Source organism: Blennius ocellaris, assembly GCF_963422515.1.
Source record: "Blennius ocellaris genome assembly, chromosome: 21".
In the NCBI taxonomy this organism is placed as follows: domain Eukaryota; kingdom Metazoa; phylum Chordata; class Actinopteri; order Blenniiformes; family Blenniidae; genus Blennius; species Blennius ocellaris.
This window is the reverse complement of record NC_137670.1, coordinates 21,415,999-21,429,425: the sequence shown is the minus strand read 5'-3', so window position 1 is coordinate 21,429,425 and position 13,427 is coordinate 21,415,999. Positions and strand designations below refer to the sequence as shown.

The window sequence follows — 13,427 nt, the reverse complement described above, 5'->3', positions numbered from 1 at the left end:
TTTGGAAAAAAACATAAAAGAAAAAAAAAGAAACGGATGAAATATAATAGCAATCCAGGTCCTGGCCTTGGCCGGGCCTCCACAGGAGGTCCAGTTTTTCGTGCGCTGTGCCTAACATGAGGGTAATGGTCTTCGTGGTTGGTTGCGTACAAAATACAAAAGGGACCTGTCCTTAGAACAGGCCTCCTGGAAGCCTGGCCTTTCACTCGGTCCCTAATAATACATTTAATTTGAAGGCTTCTTTCTTGGCAGTCAAGGACATCATCTGATCAGACGTTTACAACAGTGCATTAAAAAACAGTTTTATTCTACCATTGAAGTTTTCACAAGAAGCACCTAAAAGAGACAAATGATCTGGACGATGAGTTAAAACCTTTCTAAAAAGAAAAAGTGAGGTTGGTGGGTTTCCGGGTGAATTACCTCCATGACATGAGGCATCTGAGTGTATCTCATGCCAGACTCTGCTAGATCCATGATCTCCTCCAGAGACTTCTCCAGGTTTGGGATCACTGGACAAACTTCCCCAACTTGTCCTGGAAGACCCAAAGCTGGAAGGAAGAGAAACAAATTAAGCTGATCTTTTGTTTTGTATGTTTCTGCTTCTGGTAAACAACAACTTTGTTTGGGAGGATGAGCTGGTTCTCAAGGTGCAAGACTCTAGACTCACGGGCACTGAAGATACCTGAGCTCATTGTCACAACTGAAACAACCACAACATGAGATCAAATAATGAATGTGTGTGTGTGTGTGTGTGTGTGTGTGTGTGTGTGTGTGTGTGTGTGTGTGCGTGTGCGTGTGCGTGTGTGTGTGTGTGTGCGTGTGCGTGTGTGTGTGTGTGTGTGTGTGTACCTGTCCTGTCCTTGCTTCCTTTATTGTTGTAGATGGAGAAGTTGTTGAACTTGTTGATATGCGGCTCAAGGAAGGCCACGGGAAAGGCTGCTGCGAAGGCAGCTAAACACTGACCTAAAGCTGGACGCTGCCTGCACACACAGTCATTTACAGCCAATTACTTCTCAATATGAGAGTTTCAAACAGTTTGCTAACACTCTATGCTAATGACATATCGTGCCATGTTCCAGTCATCAAGCTGCAGTGAAGGGTCTTTTGTAATTGTCCACATCTTCTCAACTTGCTGTTGAACTTTCTTGATTACTGATCCATTGTAAAATTAATCACAGACTTGACACTGTACATCACTACGAGTTTATACCTCTGAAAGCACACTATACAGTCAATCCCCGTCTGCTCTCTATACTGCTGCCCAACAACATCCAGCACAGTATATGTAATTAAGTACACCATGTTAGTAGCAGGTGGGACTTTCTTCTTAGGATTTGGTGTCATAGATTGAATAAAGTTCTGGAAAACTTCTTTGGAGATATTGGCATAACTTCTCACAATTGGTGCAGATTTCTAGTCTGAACATCCATGATGTGAACGTTACATTCCTCAATGTCCCAAAGGAGCTCTATTGGGCTGAGATCTGTGACTGTGGACACCATTGAAATCCAGAGAAATCATGGTCATGCTCTAGAAACCGGTTTGAGATAGTTTTATCTTTGCAAGGTGCTGTGTTATTCTGCTGGAAGTCTTTATCATAAGAAGGTACTGTGGTTAGAACGGGATGGGCATCCTCAGACTGAGCTTCATCTGCTCAGTTGATTTTAAGAAGACCATTTCCTTTACACACTTCATCACGGTTGTCACGGTGATGGTTACAGTGCATGGTCGCCATTTCATCACATTCAATCGCGGCTTGTCCTGGTGTGTGACAGTTTGTGGACTCGACGCATTGCGTTCTACTCTGGTCTGCCACTGCACACACGGTCTGGGGGGAAGCCGGGCCCGTTAGGGGATTTTTCTTCGAGTCTGAATGAACAGCTTCTGCACCTTCTACAAGCAATGCCACTGAAAAAGAAATCAAGAGGTATGCACGCGCCCAGCAAAAGTCTCAGGATACAATGATTAACTTCATTTTTGGAGGCCCTTTAGGGCATAAGTGTGCTTCAAAATGGCCCAGCGTACACATTTCATCCATAAAAAGCCTTGACAGAACATGAAAAATGTGCCAGATCTTCCTCAGAATCACCCCAGATCCCACAGTGCACTACGTTTGGGTCAAATGTGGCTGCCGGGAACATAGTGTAAACAAACCCTACAGGATGCACAAGTCGTTCCTATGCTAAAGGAGGTTCTAAAAGAAGCAACAATCTTCCTTTTCTTTGCTTATTGAGAACATCGGCATGGCTTGGTTGGTAGAGCGCTCATCTCCCAGTCGTCTCCCAAAGGTCGCAGGTTGGATTTCCACCTCTGCCTGCCATAATGCCGAAGTGTTCTTGGGCAAGACAGTGAACCCCGAACTGCCTGAGTGAATGCAGTGTGAGAGTGATTGGTTGGTGGTGGTCGGAGGGGCAGATGGTGCAAAATGGCCGCCTGGCTTCAGGGCAGCTGTGGCTACCTATGGAATTAGTCACCATCAAGTATGGAATGAATGAATAATGCAATGTAAAGCATCTTTGAGTGCTGAGAAAAGCACTATATAAAACCAATGCATTATTATTCATTTGGACAGTCCTTATCATGGCTGCCACACAAAACATTTCCAGGGTTAAGGAAAAATGGATAGACAAGGAGATAGGAGGGACAATTAGGATGTACCAAGTGTGTCTCTGGGCAGCTCCTCCTTAATGGGCCGTGAGGTGATGAAGCACCTGATGTGAATCAGGTGCTTCATCACCTCTCTGCCACAATCTCACTATGAACATGGATGTAAAAACAGTTGAACCACACAGGGAAGTACGTAAGTACGCAAGCTTTCAACCTGGAGGAGCACAGAAAACCAAATGTGAATGTTGAATAAAACCCCGCAGGAAGCCTTTAAAGACGTGAGTCCTGAGGGATATACAGTACCTCTCCACGTAGATGCTGTTGTTGGTTCCCAGGAAGTGGAGGCTGTTGAGGATTCTATAGCAGGACACCTGGACATCGTCCACTGAATTAATGAGACAAGAAACCTGCTGTGAATCTTGGCTATCCTCCAGGAAAAGGTCCAAAGGGAATGTTGGAACACTCACATATGAGGTCTTCACCAAACATGTTCTGTCCGATGTGTTCGAATAGAGAGGAGAGGACAGGCAGCAAGGCGAATGTGGTGTAGTTGATGATCTGAGTGACTCCTCTCGGCTGCTCCCGGCTGTGAGTGAACTGACCCAGCTTCAGGTTCTCCTGAGTCTTCTCCAGATCCTCAGCTGCACTGTCAAAGAACGACCGCAACGCCGCCTTCACTGACTCCAGACCAGTCTTCATCACAGTCCTGAAAGAGACACACTCGCTACTATTTCAATGTCTTTAACTGAATACAAAATACATTGAAAGAAAGTACCACACATATTCTACAGAGATAAATATCCTTTAACCGACAAGACCCATTCAGACAGTGTAGTAAACAAGAGTATTGCTCATTTGAACAAGTGCAAAAACACTGTCCCGCATCGTTTTTTGCATCTTGTTAGTAAAGAGCATTTCGTTGACCAACTCACTAAAAAAAGCTTTTGTTTAACACAGCTTCAAACTTCTCCAGCAGGCAACGATCAGACTGCTCAGTTCTGCACCTGCAGTCTTACTCAACAGAGAAAAGAAAAAGGAATATGTGCAGAATGTTGTTTGGATGTTCTGAGTTAAATTATGTTTGTTTCCTTCCTTTCATTTAGTTTGAAGGGTTTAGAATCTTCCTGTAGAACCTGAATGGTTCATACCTATATGATCGTACTACAATTCCACAGATAGAAAATACACAGGCACATACTGGGAGCGGCGGGCTGATGTGTGATTCAAACCTGTGAGCTTCTGATTGATATGTGGCTCCTCAAACCTCTAAACCATGAGGATTACGTCTGCAACAACACATCATCAGTAGGGTTGAACTAACCGGACTCACAACGGTCTAGTTTTACACACTTTTCAAAAGAAGATGTTTGGTTGGAGTATGCTTCTCTGACATAGTGAATTAGTTTTTTATTTTGGGAATTTCTGTGTGCTGGAGAAACTGTGAGCTTTTCTGTGAAAGATGTTTAAATTACATTATTTGTTGCTTTAATTTTTGTAACCAGAATAGAGTGATCAGCCAAAACAATATTACCCTCACTGCTCTGTCTCTGTGCTTCATATAGCTGCAGTGTATTGTACATGTACAAACTGGATTGTATATTCAGATTTTTTTTTTAATTTAAACCAACATGAAGTTCCGCAGCAGTTTGAACTACAGTAACAGGTCTGTTGGATTGTACAAGTACAACACACGGCCGTCCTCACTGACAATCACTGAGCTTTGTCCATCTGTCACAAGTTCAGTGCTTTTCAGGCTTTCGAACACGTATCAGAGATACTAACCACCTCCAGAAAAGTGAAGTATATTTGCTTATGTCTTGTCATATATGTTTATTCCTTGATTTGCTCTCATATTATTCTACTTTGTGACATGCAAGCTGGCTCCAAAAGGTCGAGATAAGGTCATGGGATAGGTCACAGCATATCCTTCCCAGAAGAGGCTGAACATTGAAAGACATGCTAATTAAGACCAGACGCGGACATCAGTAATCTTTATTATATTATGCTAATTAGATATCTGGTCTCGGTGACCGATATAAGCAGCGAAGTTTTCTTTGTTTGTCAGAGTTGCCTATTGGAAGCTACTTCTCTCACCCTGTCATGTCATCAGCTTTTGATTCTTTGATGTCATCTTATTTGATATAAAGTTTTTTTTAACCAAACAAAGAAGCATTGTTGAAGCATGTTTTGTGTCCAGCATCCATCCTGCACTGAATTGTCCTTCAAAAGAAAACCTCACAACAACCATTACCTGGATGTCTAGTCAGTCCTATTTCTGTGCTCATAAAACTCACTTACTAGTTTTAAGACAAAATGTTCATTGCTACATAATAAGGACCTCTATCAGGTTCCATTACACAGACAGACAATTTGCAATTCGATCAGAACATTGAAACACGTTTTGTAAACTATTTGGCCTGCACAGTTGAAAGAGAGCTCAGCCCCCTCATGCTACTCATAAAAAACACCTCTACACTCTGGATGCTATTTTTTTTTTTTTTTTATCTTATCCTTTAAGGCATTTGATCCACTTCAGGGCTGCTGGGCGCCAGGTCTGAGGAGGTGTGAAGGCAGGTTAGACCTTTTAGTTTATCGTTGCCTATAAACAGACTCTTTCTGAAAAGTGTCATTTGGATCAAAGTGGGTTTAAATGTCATTTTAGAATACAACAAGATTTAAATGCACTGGTTTGAATGAACAGAGCCATGTAAAACTCTCAGTGTGACCATAGCCATAAAAAACACATCTTTACTTACCTGGCATCCAGACATTGTCCCAGGATTTGCAGACAGTTGACGATGGATGTGGCATTGTTCCCTAGAGAGCAGAGCAGACCAGGAGGGGAACTGAACCCAGTGGTGCGGGTCATTGAGTCACACAATATATTCACAGGAAAAAGATGTTGCCTTCACTGTGTGTGTGTGTGTGTGTGTGTGTGTGTGTGTGTGTGTGTGTGTGTGTGTGTGTGTGTGTGTGTGTGTGTGTGTGTGTGTGTGTGTGTGTGTGTGTGTGTTTGTAAAACATCTTTTTGCTGTGAGAACAGAACACAAACAGATTCCAGGTACAGTGTGACTCACATAATTAATACTGTGCATGCATCCACACACTTCAAGATATCACACAAACTACTGCTGCATGAGTTTTACTAGAGTATTCGCAGTTCATATTGTGTTAAAGGGCCACATGACTTTTAGGTCCATTAATCCATTTATAGGACCTGTTCCTCACTAGCTGGTAGGTCCTAGTTTTGTTAAGGCGACCCAGCCCCGGATAAGGGGCTGGGTCGCCGAGGCAGCAGTCTAAAGCCCGGTTCACACGGCAGGATCATAAAATTGTCGGCAGCTTTCTCAAACTGAAGAGACAACACACACGGCGATAAATAATCCCAGGTTTAACAGTTTTGGTCGTCCAGTGTTTGGTGTGCAGGCACTCGGCAACATCAATACACCAACCATTTTAACTGGTGAACGTCCCCAGATCAGACGGGAAACCTCGCAAAACCTCACGAGCTCAAACGTGATTCCAGAGTCAACAAACCTGGCGATCGTTTGTAGTGTTTTGTTTTTTTTCCTGAAAAAAACACGTTTTAAAAAGAAGAGGCGTTGGTTTGTCATTTGTGGATTCCCCACCTGCTTCCGGTCCGGCCTTTCCTCGCCACTACATCACCTCGCTTTCTGATTGGCTACGCGTCACAGTCAGCAGGCTCATAGCGTCTTCCCCTCAGAGGAAACCACACATGGTGAGAACTCTGACCAAAACAATCCAACATGTTGAATATCCCTGATCTCAGACGGGAGCGGTCCCAACATTCTTCCCAGCAGACGAGAGCATCTGAACTCACGGCAGGAATATGTGATAAGATGATCTGATGATGATCTGAGCGTCTTTAAGATTGTGGGAAGGAGAGAATCAGTGCCAAAATCGGCCTAATTATCCTGCCGTGTGAACCGGGCTGATCCCTGCTGGGCCTAAAGTATTTTGTGCCGTTTTTCACTACAATTGATTTTTCCTTTATATCTCAGATATAAAATCCTTAAACCTTGCCTTGTTTGGTGTCATTTTGTTCAGGACAACCTCATAAATGCAGCTCTGAAGTATTGTTTTCAGTTTGGCATACTGTATTAAAACAGTGGATCTAAAAACACCATAAAACTACAAATTCGGTTGGGAAAAACATACATTTATTGATGATAAAATTCATAGACATGCTCAACGAATCATTTAGTTTACTTGTGAAGTAAATCTAAACTATAATGAACTAAAATGTATCAAAACAGGACTGAAAAAACAATTATATACAGATATTTACAGTGAAACAGAAGCACTGCCTCAGGCGTTTTTGTAAAACTATTTATAAAAGGTCACACATATAATGTCAGGAGAAGACAAATGATTTGTGCCACTCAAAAAAACAGATTGTGTCCAACACAACACAGAGGGACATGTCACAGGCAGGACATTTCCATGGAGTGTCTTTTCTTTTCTTGTGTTCCTGCGGGCAATGTTTACATTTTAGCCTTTGGCTGTTGTGGTGGAGCTGGAATGATGGGGACAGGGTCTGGTCTTGGGGACACCTGTCCTGGACTGGGGGACACCTCTCCTGGTCTGGGGGACACCTCTACTGGTCTGGGGACAGCTGTCCTGGTCTGGGGGACACCTCTCATGGTCTTGGGTGACACCTGTCCTGGTCTGGGGGACACCTCTCCTGGTCTGTGGGAAAGCTGTCCTGGTCTGTGTGAAAGCTCCCCTGGTCTGAGGGACACCTGTCCTGGTCTGGGGGACAGCTGTCCTGGTCTGTGGGACACATCTCCTGGTCTGGGGGACAGATTTCCTGGTCTGGGGGACACCTCCTGGTCTGGGAGACACCTCTCCTGGTCTGTGGGAAAGCTGTCCTGGTCTGTGGGAAAGCTCCCCTGGTCTAGGGGACACCTGTACTGGTCTGAGGGACACCTGTCCTGGTCTAGGGGACAGCTGTCCTGGTCTGTGGGACACCTCTCCTGGTCTGGGGGACAGCTGTCCTGGTCTGTGGGAAAGCTCCCCTGGTCTGAGGGACAGCTGTACTGGTCTGTGGGACACCTCTCCTCGTCTGGGGGACACCTGTCCTGGTCTAGGGGACAGCTGTCCTGATCTGGGGGACACCTCTCCTGGTCTGGGGGACACCTCTCCTGGTCTGTGGGAAAGCTCCCCTGGTCTGGGGGACACCTCTCCTGGTCTGTGGGAAAGCTCCCCTGGTCTGGGGGACACCTCTCCTGGTCTGGGGGACACCTCTCCTGGTCTGTGGGAAAGCTCCCCTGGTCTGGGGGACACCTCTCCTGGTCTGTGGGAAAGCTCCCCTGGTCTGGGGGACACCTCTCCTGGTCTGTTGGAAAGCTCCCCTGGTCTGGGGGACACCTCTCCTGCCACCCTGGAACCGGACGCACCCTCTCCTTCCTGCAGCGACGTTCCTGGTGGCCTGGCATGGCCTGGGAGGTCCGGGAGTTCGTTGCAGCATGTTCCACCTGTGCCCGCAGTAAGTCCTCCCATCAGGTCTCCTACGTCCCCTGCCAATTCCCAGCCGGCCCTGGTCCCACATCGCCGTGGACTTCGTCACTGGGCTCCCCCCTTCTGACGGGAGCTCCAGCATCCTGACCATAGATCAGCATCCTCCGCCCGTTTTTCGAAGTCCGTCCACTACGTCCCTCTCCGGAAGTTGCCGACGGCCCGGGAGACGGCTGACCTCCTGGTTCTCCATGTGTTCAGGCTCCACGGGATTCCCATGGGTGTTGTGTCCGACCAGGGACCTCAATTTGCCTCCCGGGTGTAGCAGGTGTTCTGCTCGGCCCTGGGGGCCACGGCCAGTCTCTCCTCTGGTTATCACCCACAGACCACCGGCCAGACGGAGCGGGCCAACCAGAACCTTGAGGCGGCTCTCCGGTGCATGGCTGCGCAGTTTCCCTTCATCCTGGAGCTCCCACCTTCCATGGATCGAATACGCCCACAACTCCCTCACCTGCTCAGCCACTGGGATGTCGCCGTTCAAGGTTTGTCATGGTTTTCAATCTCCCCTGTTCCCAGATCAGGAGCTCGACGTGGCTGTCCCCATGGTCAAGGATCACTTACGTCGGGTCTGGGAGGTATGGAGGTCAGCCAGGGCAGCGCTCTCCAGATCCGCGGAGTCCAATAAACGACTCGTAGACCGTCACCGCACTCCCTCTCCTGACTACAAACCTGGGCAACTGGTATGGTTGTCCTCCCGAGACCTTCCCCTCCAGGTTGAGTCGCCGAAGCTGGCTCCCCGATACATCGGCCCATTCCCGGTCGCCAAGGTGATCAACCCCACGGCTGTCCGCCTCCAGCTCCCCGACTCCCTCAACGTACACCCTATGTTTCATGTGTCTCACCTCAAACCAGTCTCCTCGAGCCCCCTGTGTCCTCCTGCTGACCCCCCTCCACCCCCGAGGATCATCGATGACCATCCTGCCTTCACCGTGTCCAAGATCCTGGATGTGCGGCCCCGGGGTAGGGGTTTCCAGTGTCTTGTGGACTGGGAGGGGTATGGTCCAGAGGAGCGGTCCTGGCTTCCCCGTCGGCTCATCCTGGACGAGACGCTCATCTCTGACTTCTACAACGAGCACCCGGACAAGCCAGGTAGGCCGCCAGGTGGCGACCGTTGAGGGGGGGTTCTGTGAGGATCCACACCTCGCTCCAGCACCGGATCCTCCCTCACTGACACTCCTGCAGGTAATTAACTAATTGATTGCTCCTTCTCTTAAGCTCTGCAGTGAGGAGGTCCGGTGCCAGAAGAGTGTGTCTCTGTTCAGAGTCACCAGCTCCTCTCATGAGCTCCACGACTCCCGGCTTCAAGCGTCCTCGGCCTTGATGTGCAGCGCTCCTCCCTGCTGGAGTCTCCTCGCCTGTGCACTTTACATCCCAGAGTCTCCATTCCCTCGTCTCCCAGGTCTTGCAATAGAAATAAACTATTGCTAATTGTACCTGCTCTTCCTCCTGGTCTGCTTTTGGGTTCCAGACACTCCACGCACCGGCTCTCAGCCGTAACAGAGATATTTGAACAGGGACGGTGAAAAGGCTCAGTGGGCTTTATGTTTTATCCTCAGTCACTAGAGGAGGAGGAGGGTGGAGGATGAAGTAGTCTGTGTCCATACCGCAAGCAGCTTTTATCAGGATTTTCAACCATAACGAAACATAAAAAATATACTAAACTGTATCACGTGTATGTAATAATAATATAAGCAATATAAAATCTATCATTTCTTTATTATACATGTAACCCATTGGTAAATCATCTCAATTGCAGTTTGTTTTTTTGCATGAGACTTTCCCAGAGACTCACTTTGTTACCGTGTTCATACAGTTTAGTAGATTTGTATGTTTTAGCTGTAAATCAGAAACGAAGGAGCTGGAACACAACAGACGTCCCCAGCGACTGTGACAACCCGTCATTGTGTGCTCCCGTTGAATCAGTTTTTGGTACAACACCGGCGTATCCACACTGCAGCTCTACGCACTTTATAAATGAGGCCCCAGGATATTTAGCTCTTGGGTGAAATTTATGGGAAACATAAAAAATTGCTGCTCCAGTGATATTTTTTCATGAAAGTACAACATTTCAGTACAAGCCTGCAGTAGTGATCTCATAAAATCAAACAATTTATGAGAAAAAAAAGCCAACAATAATGGCAGATATACCACAGAGCTTGTCTCTCAACAACATGTCTGCCTTTGAGCATCTCACAGCTCAACAACGTGTCCTGTTGTTCATAAGTGGCGCTTTTCCACTCGTACCTTCTTGGCCCGACTTGACTTGAGTTGGCTCACCTTACCTTTTAGGCGTTTCATTGTGTGTTAGTACCTGGTGCCAGGTACGTCCGTGGTACCTAATCAACCGTGATTCCAAGTGTTGGGATCTGCAGGACCACAGAAAGTTTGTTCATTTCTGGGGAGAGACAATATTCATTTGTCATGAGACGCAGTCATGACATGAATTCTGACCCAGGAATGTGATGGCCTTTCACACCTAGAGTGGGGAAGGGGGGACATTCTCCAGGACCTTCCTCCCCCCTTTCTGCTCACAAGACTCCTCCCCCATGCAATCAGCCAGTCACTGATTGGTTGAAGCTCTCAGGCTTCGACACCTCTGAAGTCACACGTGGACAAAAGGCTTTCACCCAGCCTCCGCTCAAGGCACTCTTGCAAAGCAAACTCCAAGGAGGTGGGTTGCTGCAGAGCAGCTCATCCAGTGTTAGCACACAGCTAACACGAGAGGCCGGCAACCAGAGGCCTCCACTCCTCAACTCATCTGCTGACCCACCACGAGGGTCAGACCTTCCCCTGATCCAGAGACCAGCACCCAGAGTCTGCTCTCCAGGGAAACCAACCGGTTCCTCCAGGACGGGACCAGGGACCCTCACAGAACTTCTTTGTGTTTTTCCTGAACAAGCAGGAAAGCCATCACAGACCTGAGCGATCAGCTCCTCAGTCTGAACAAAGGGACAGCCAGGCGCTGCAAAGAAGGACAGCTCCTGAAACACCAACTCCACCTTCTTCTTCTCAGCCTGCAGAACCAGCAACCACAGTTAGCAGGAGGTGCTAACTACAGGAGAAGGCACCAGCTTCCCTCCAGCACGACAACTGAACTCTTCCAAGGAAGTGGTAACAACTGGGCATTACTTGAGATTAGTTCAACTTGATGCTATGCATAGAACTGTTTAACTTTATGAAGATGTGTTGATTCTGTTACAGTGATCGCGTTCTGTTGATAATGATATTAGGCACCGTTATCAACCTGTAAACCACTGTTAGCTCTGCCACAGACACAGGGTCTGCATGCTAATCTGCTTTACTAACTTGTTAACTCGCAACCCTACACATATCACATCAAAGACAACATCACACCATCTGACGACTCCTGACGTTTTACAAGACAAGTCTCATTCACATAAACTCATTCTAGAAATGGTCCCTTAGCAGAGACACACAGAAGCAGATGCTGTGGCTAGCTTCTATTGTTCTTTTGCTATCAGCACATGGCCGAGCTGTAAAGGACAGACCTCCTGTTCTCTGACAACCTCCATTTGGAATGTAGTTTCTTGTGATCCGCCATCTTGTTTTGTAGTTCCATCACACGTCACACACACACACGCTCCCTCCAACTCTCTCTCTCTCTTTCTCTCTCCACACACACACACACATGCACCTACACACACCCAGCTGTATATAGGTAGTTAGAATCTGTGTTTTATTTGTTTTCATTGTTAATAAATATATTTTTGGAATCATACTTGCTGTTTTATTAATGTGCACAAAGGTGAATGAAATGTCGACCTCTTCTGTGTTAAGAACTCCAAAATCCTTCAAGCTTTACTGTTAATTCTGGTAATTGTAATTAATTTCACTATTAATTCAAATTCCTGATTAACTGTTTAGTATATCTTATGAGACTGATATAACTGAATTGGCTATCATTTCCTGTTAAGACAGGTGGTGCTCCGAGGTATCTGATGCAGATCAGATTAAATTTCAACATTATTAATAACTATCTTTGATAATTATTAATCATTATCGATAGCCAACCAAAACATAAATAGTGATCCATATGAGGACATAATGGTCCCAACATAATGGTGCCCCGTGTGAGGCATAGCAAAGTCGACTTTCATTCATATTTGTGCAATATTAATATCAGCATACACTTTGGTACAAACCAAAAATCTCTGATTCCGGTGTGAAATCTCCCAAAGTTTTCACATCCACCATTGTCTTCCTGCTACCGCAGTAGACATCCAGCCGTACTTACAAAAGTATGATGTGGTGAAAATTATTTTATTCACAACTGAATCAAAATTGAGAGACAGTGTGTGAGTAAATAAGCCCTTTGAGTTACACTGGAGTTGCTGCTCCAGCTGATGTCTCCAAGTTACTGCCCTGCAGTGAAACATTAGCATTCGAATGACACCCATTCAATGCAACTAGAAGCAAAGTTGGTGAGTCTATTGTCCTTAAACTTATCACACCAGTGCCACCGGCCGTGTGATACTTCAAGAGTGAGTGAGAATCAGCTGATACTGCCAACGCATATCAGCATAAGAGCATTTTCGCCACAGTGACCAAAACACTGTGAAGTTTTTACCTTGCTGTTATTCCCAAATTCCAGCTTGAGTTAAATTTAAAACTTTTCCTGACTGACACTGCCATGCATTGTAGTTAGTGTATGTTTTAACCCTGGTACGCATTTGCAATCGTAAATTCCTACCTGATCTTATCTGTGTGTGTGAAGCTCTCTCTCCACAGGGAGTCCCCCTCACCACACAGAGAAGAACAATCCTTTGATCAGGCTAACCACAGGAACATTTTATGGTGTCTGCTAGACAACTCCATAAACACACATTTAAGTTTCAAACGATAACTTAATCTTAGCCTCATCATCAGCATCCCTTTTGAAACAATGGAAATCAATAATTTGGACGAGTTGATCGCTTCAATTGCAAAAAGCTTGAAACCTGGTTTCACGGACCTCATTGGCAGATTGAGTCTGGTTGAATGCAATGAAGAGATGATCTCTCTAATTAGTGGTTCTGGTAATGCACAGACTGCATCCCATGGTTCATTGTTGAGATGTTTGCTTCTAATCTTTCATAGGCAAACCACCCTCGCCTGTAAAGTTAAAGCAGACTTAGAAAAGGAAGTAGAACTTTTGAAAGTGCAAAATGCTTCTCTCCTCCATTAACTGGGACAGCGAGTAGAAAAGCATTACACTACTTAAAAGATCTACACGCAGCAGAGTCAGAACTCTGCTCACAAAGAGAAGAACTGTTCAGGCTTAG

At 46.1% G+C, this 13,427-nt stretch overlaps 1 protein-coding gene across 1 annotated transcript in view; it reads right to left on the bottom strand.

Moving 5' to 3' along the window:
• The window catches only part of ryr2a (ryanodine receptor 2a (cardiac)), a gene marked incomplete at both ends in the record, with an annotated part of 435,130 nt that overhangs the window by 137,333 nt on the left and 284,370 nt on the right, over positions 1–13,427 (bottom strand). The window contains 5 exons of the mRNA XM_080517507.1: positions 421–548; positions 850–980; positions 2,911–2,992; positions 3,075–3,313; positions 5,364–5,424. Coding sequence (XP_080373633.1) covers positions 421–548; positions 850–980; positions 2,911–2,992; positions 3,075–3,313; positions 5,364–5,424 — 641 coding nt within the window. The remainder of the gene's footprint in view (positions 1–420; positions 549–849; positions 981–2,910; positions 2,993–3,074; positions 3,314–5,363; positions 5,425–13,427) is intronic.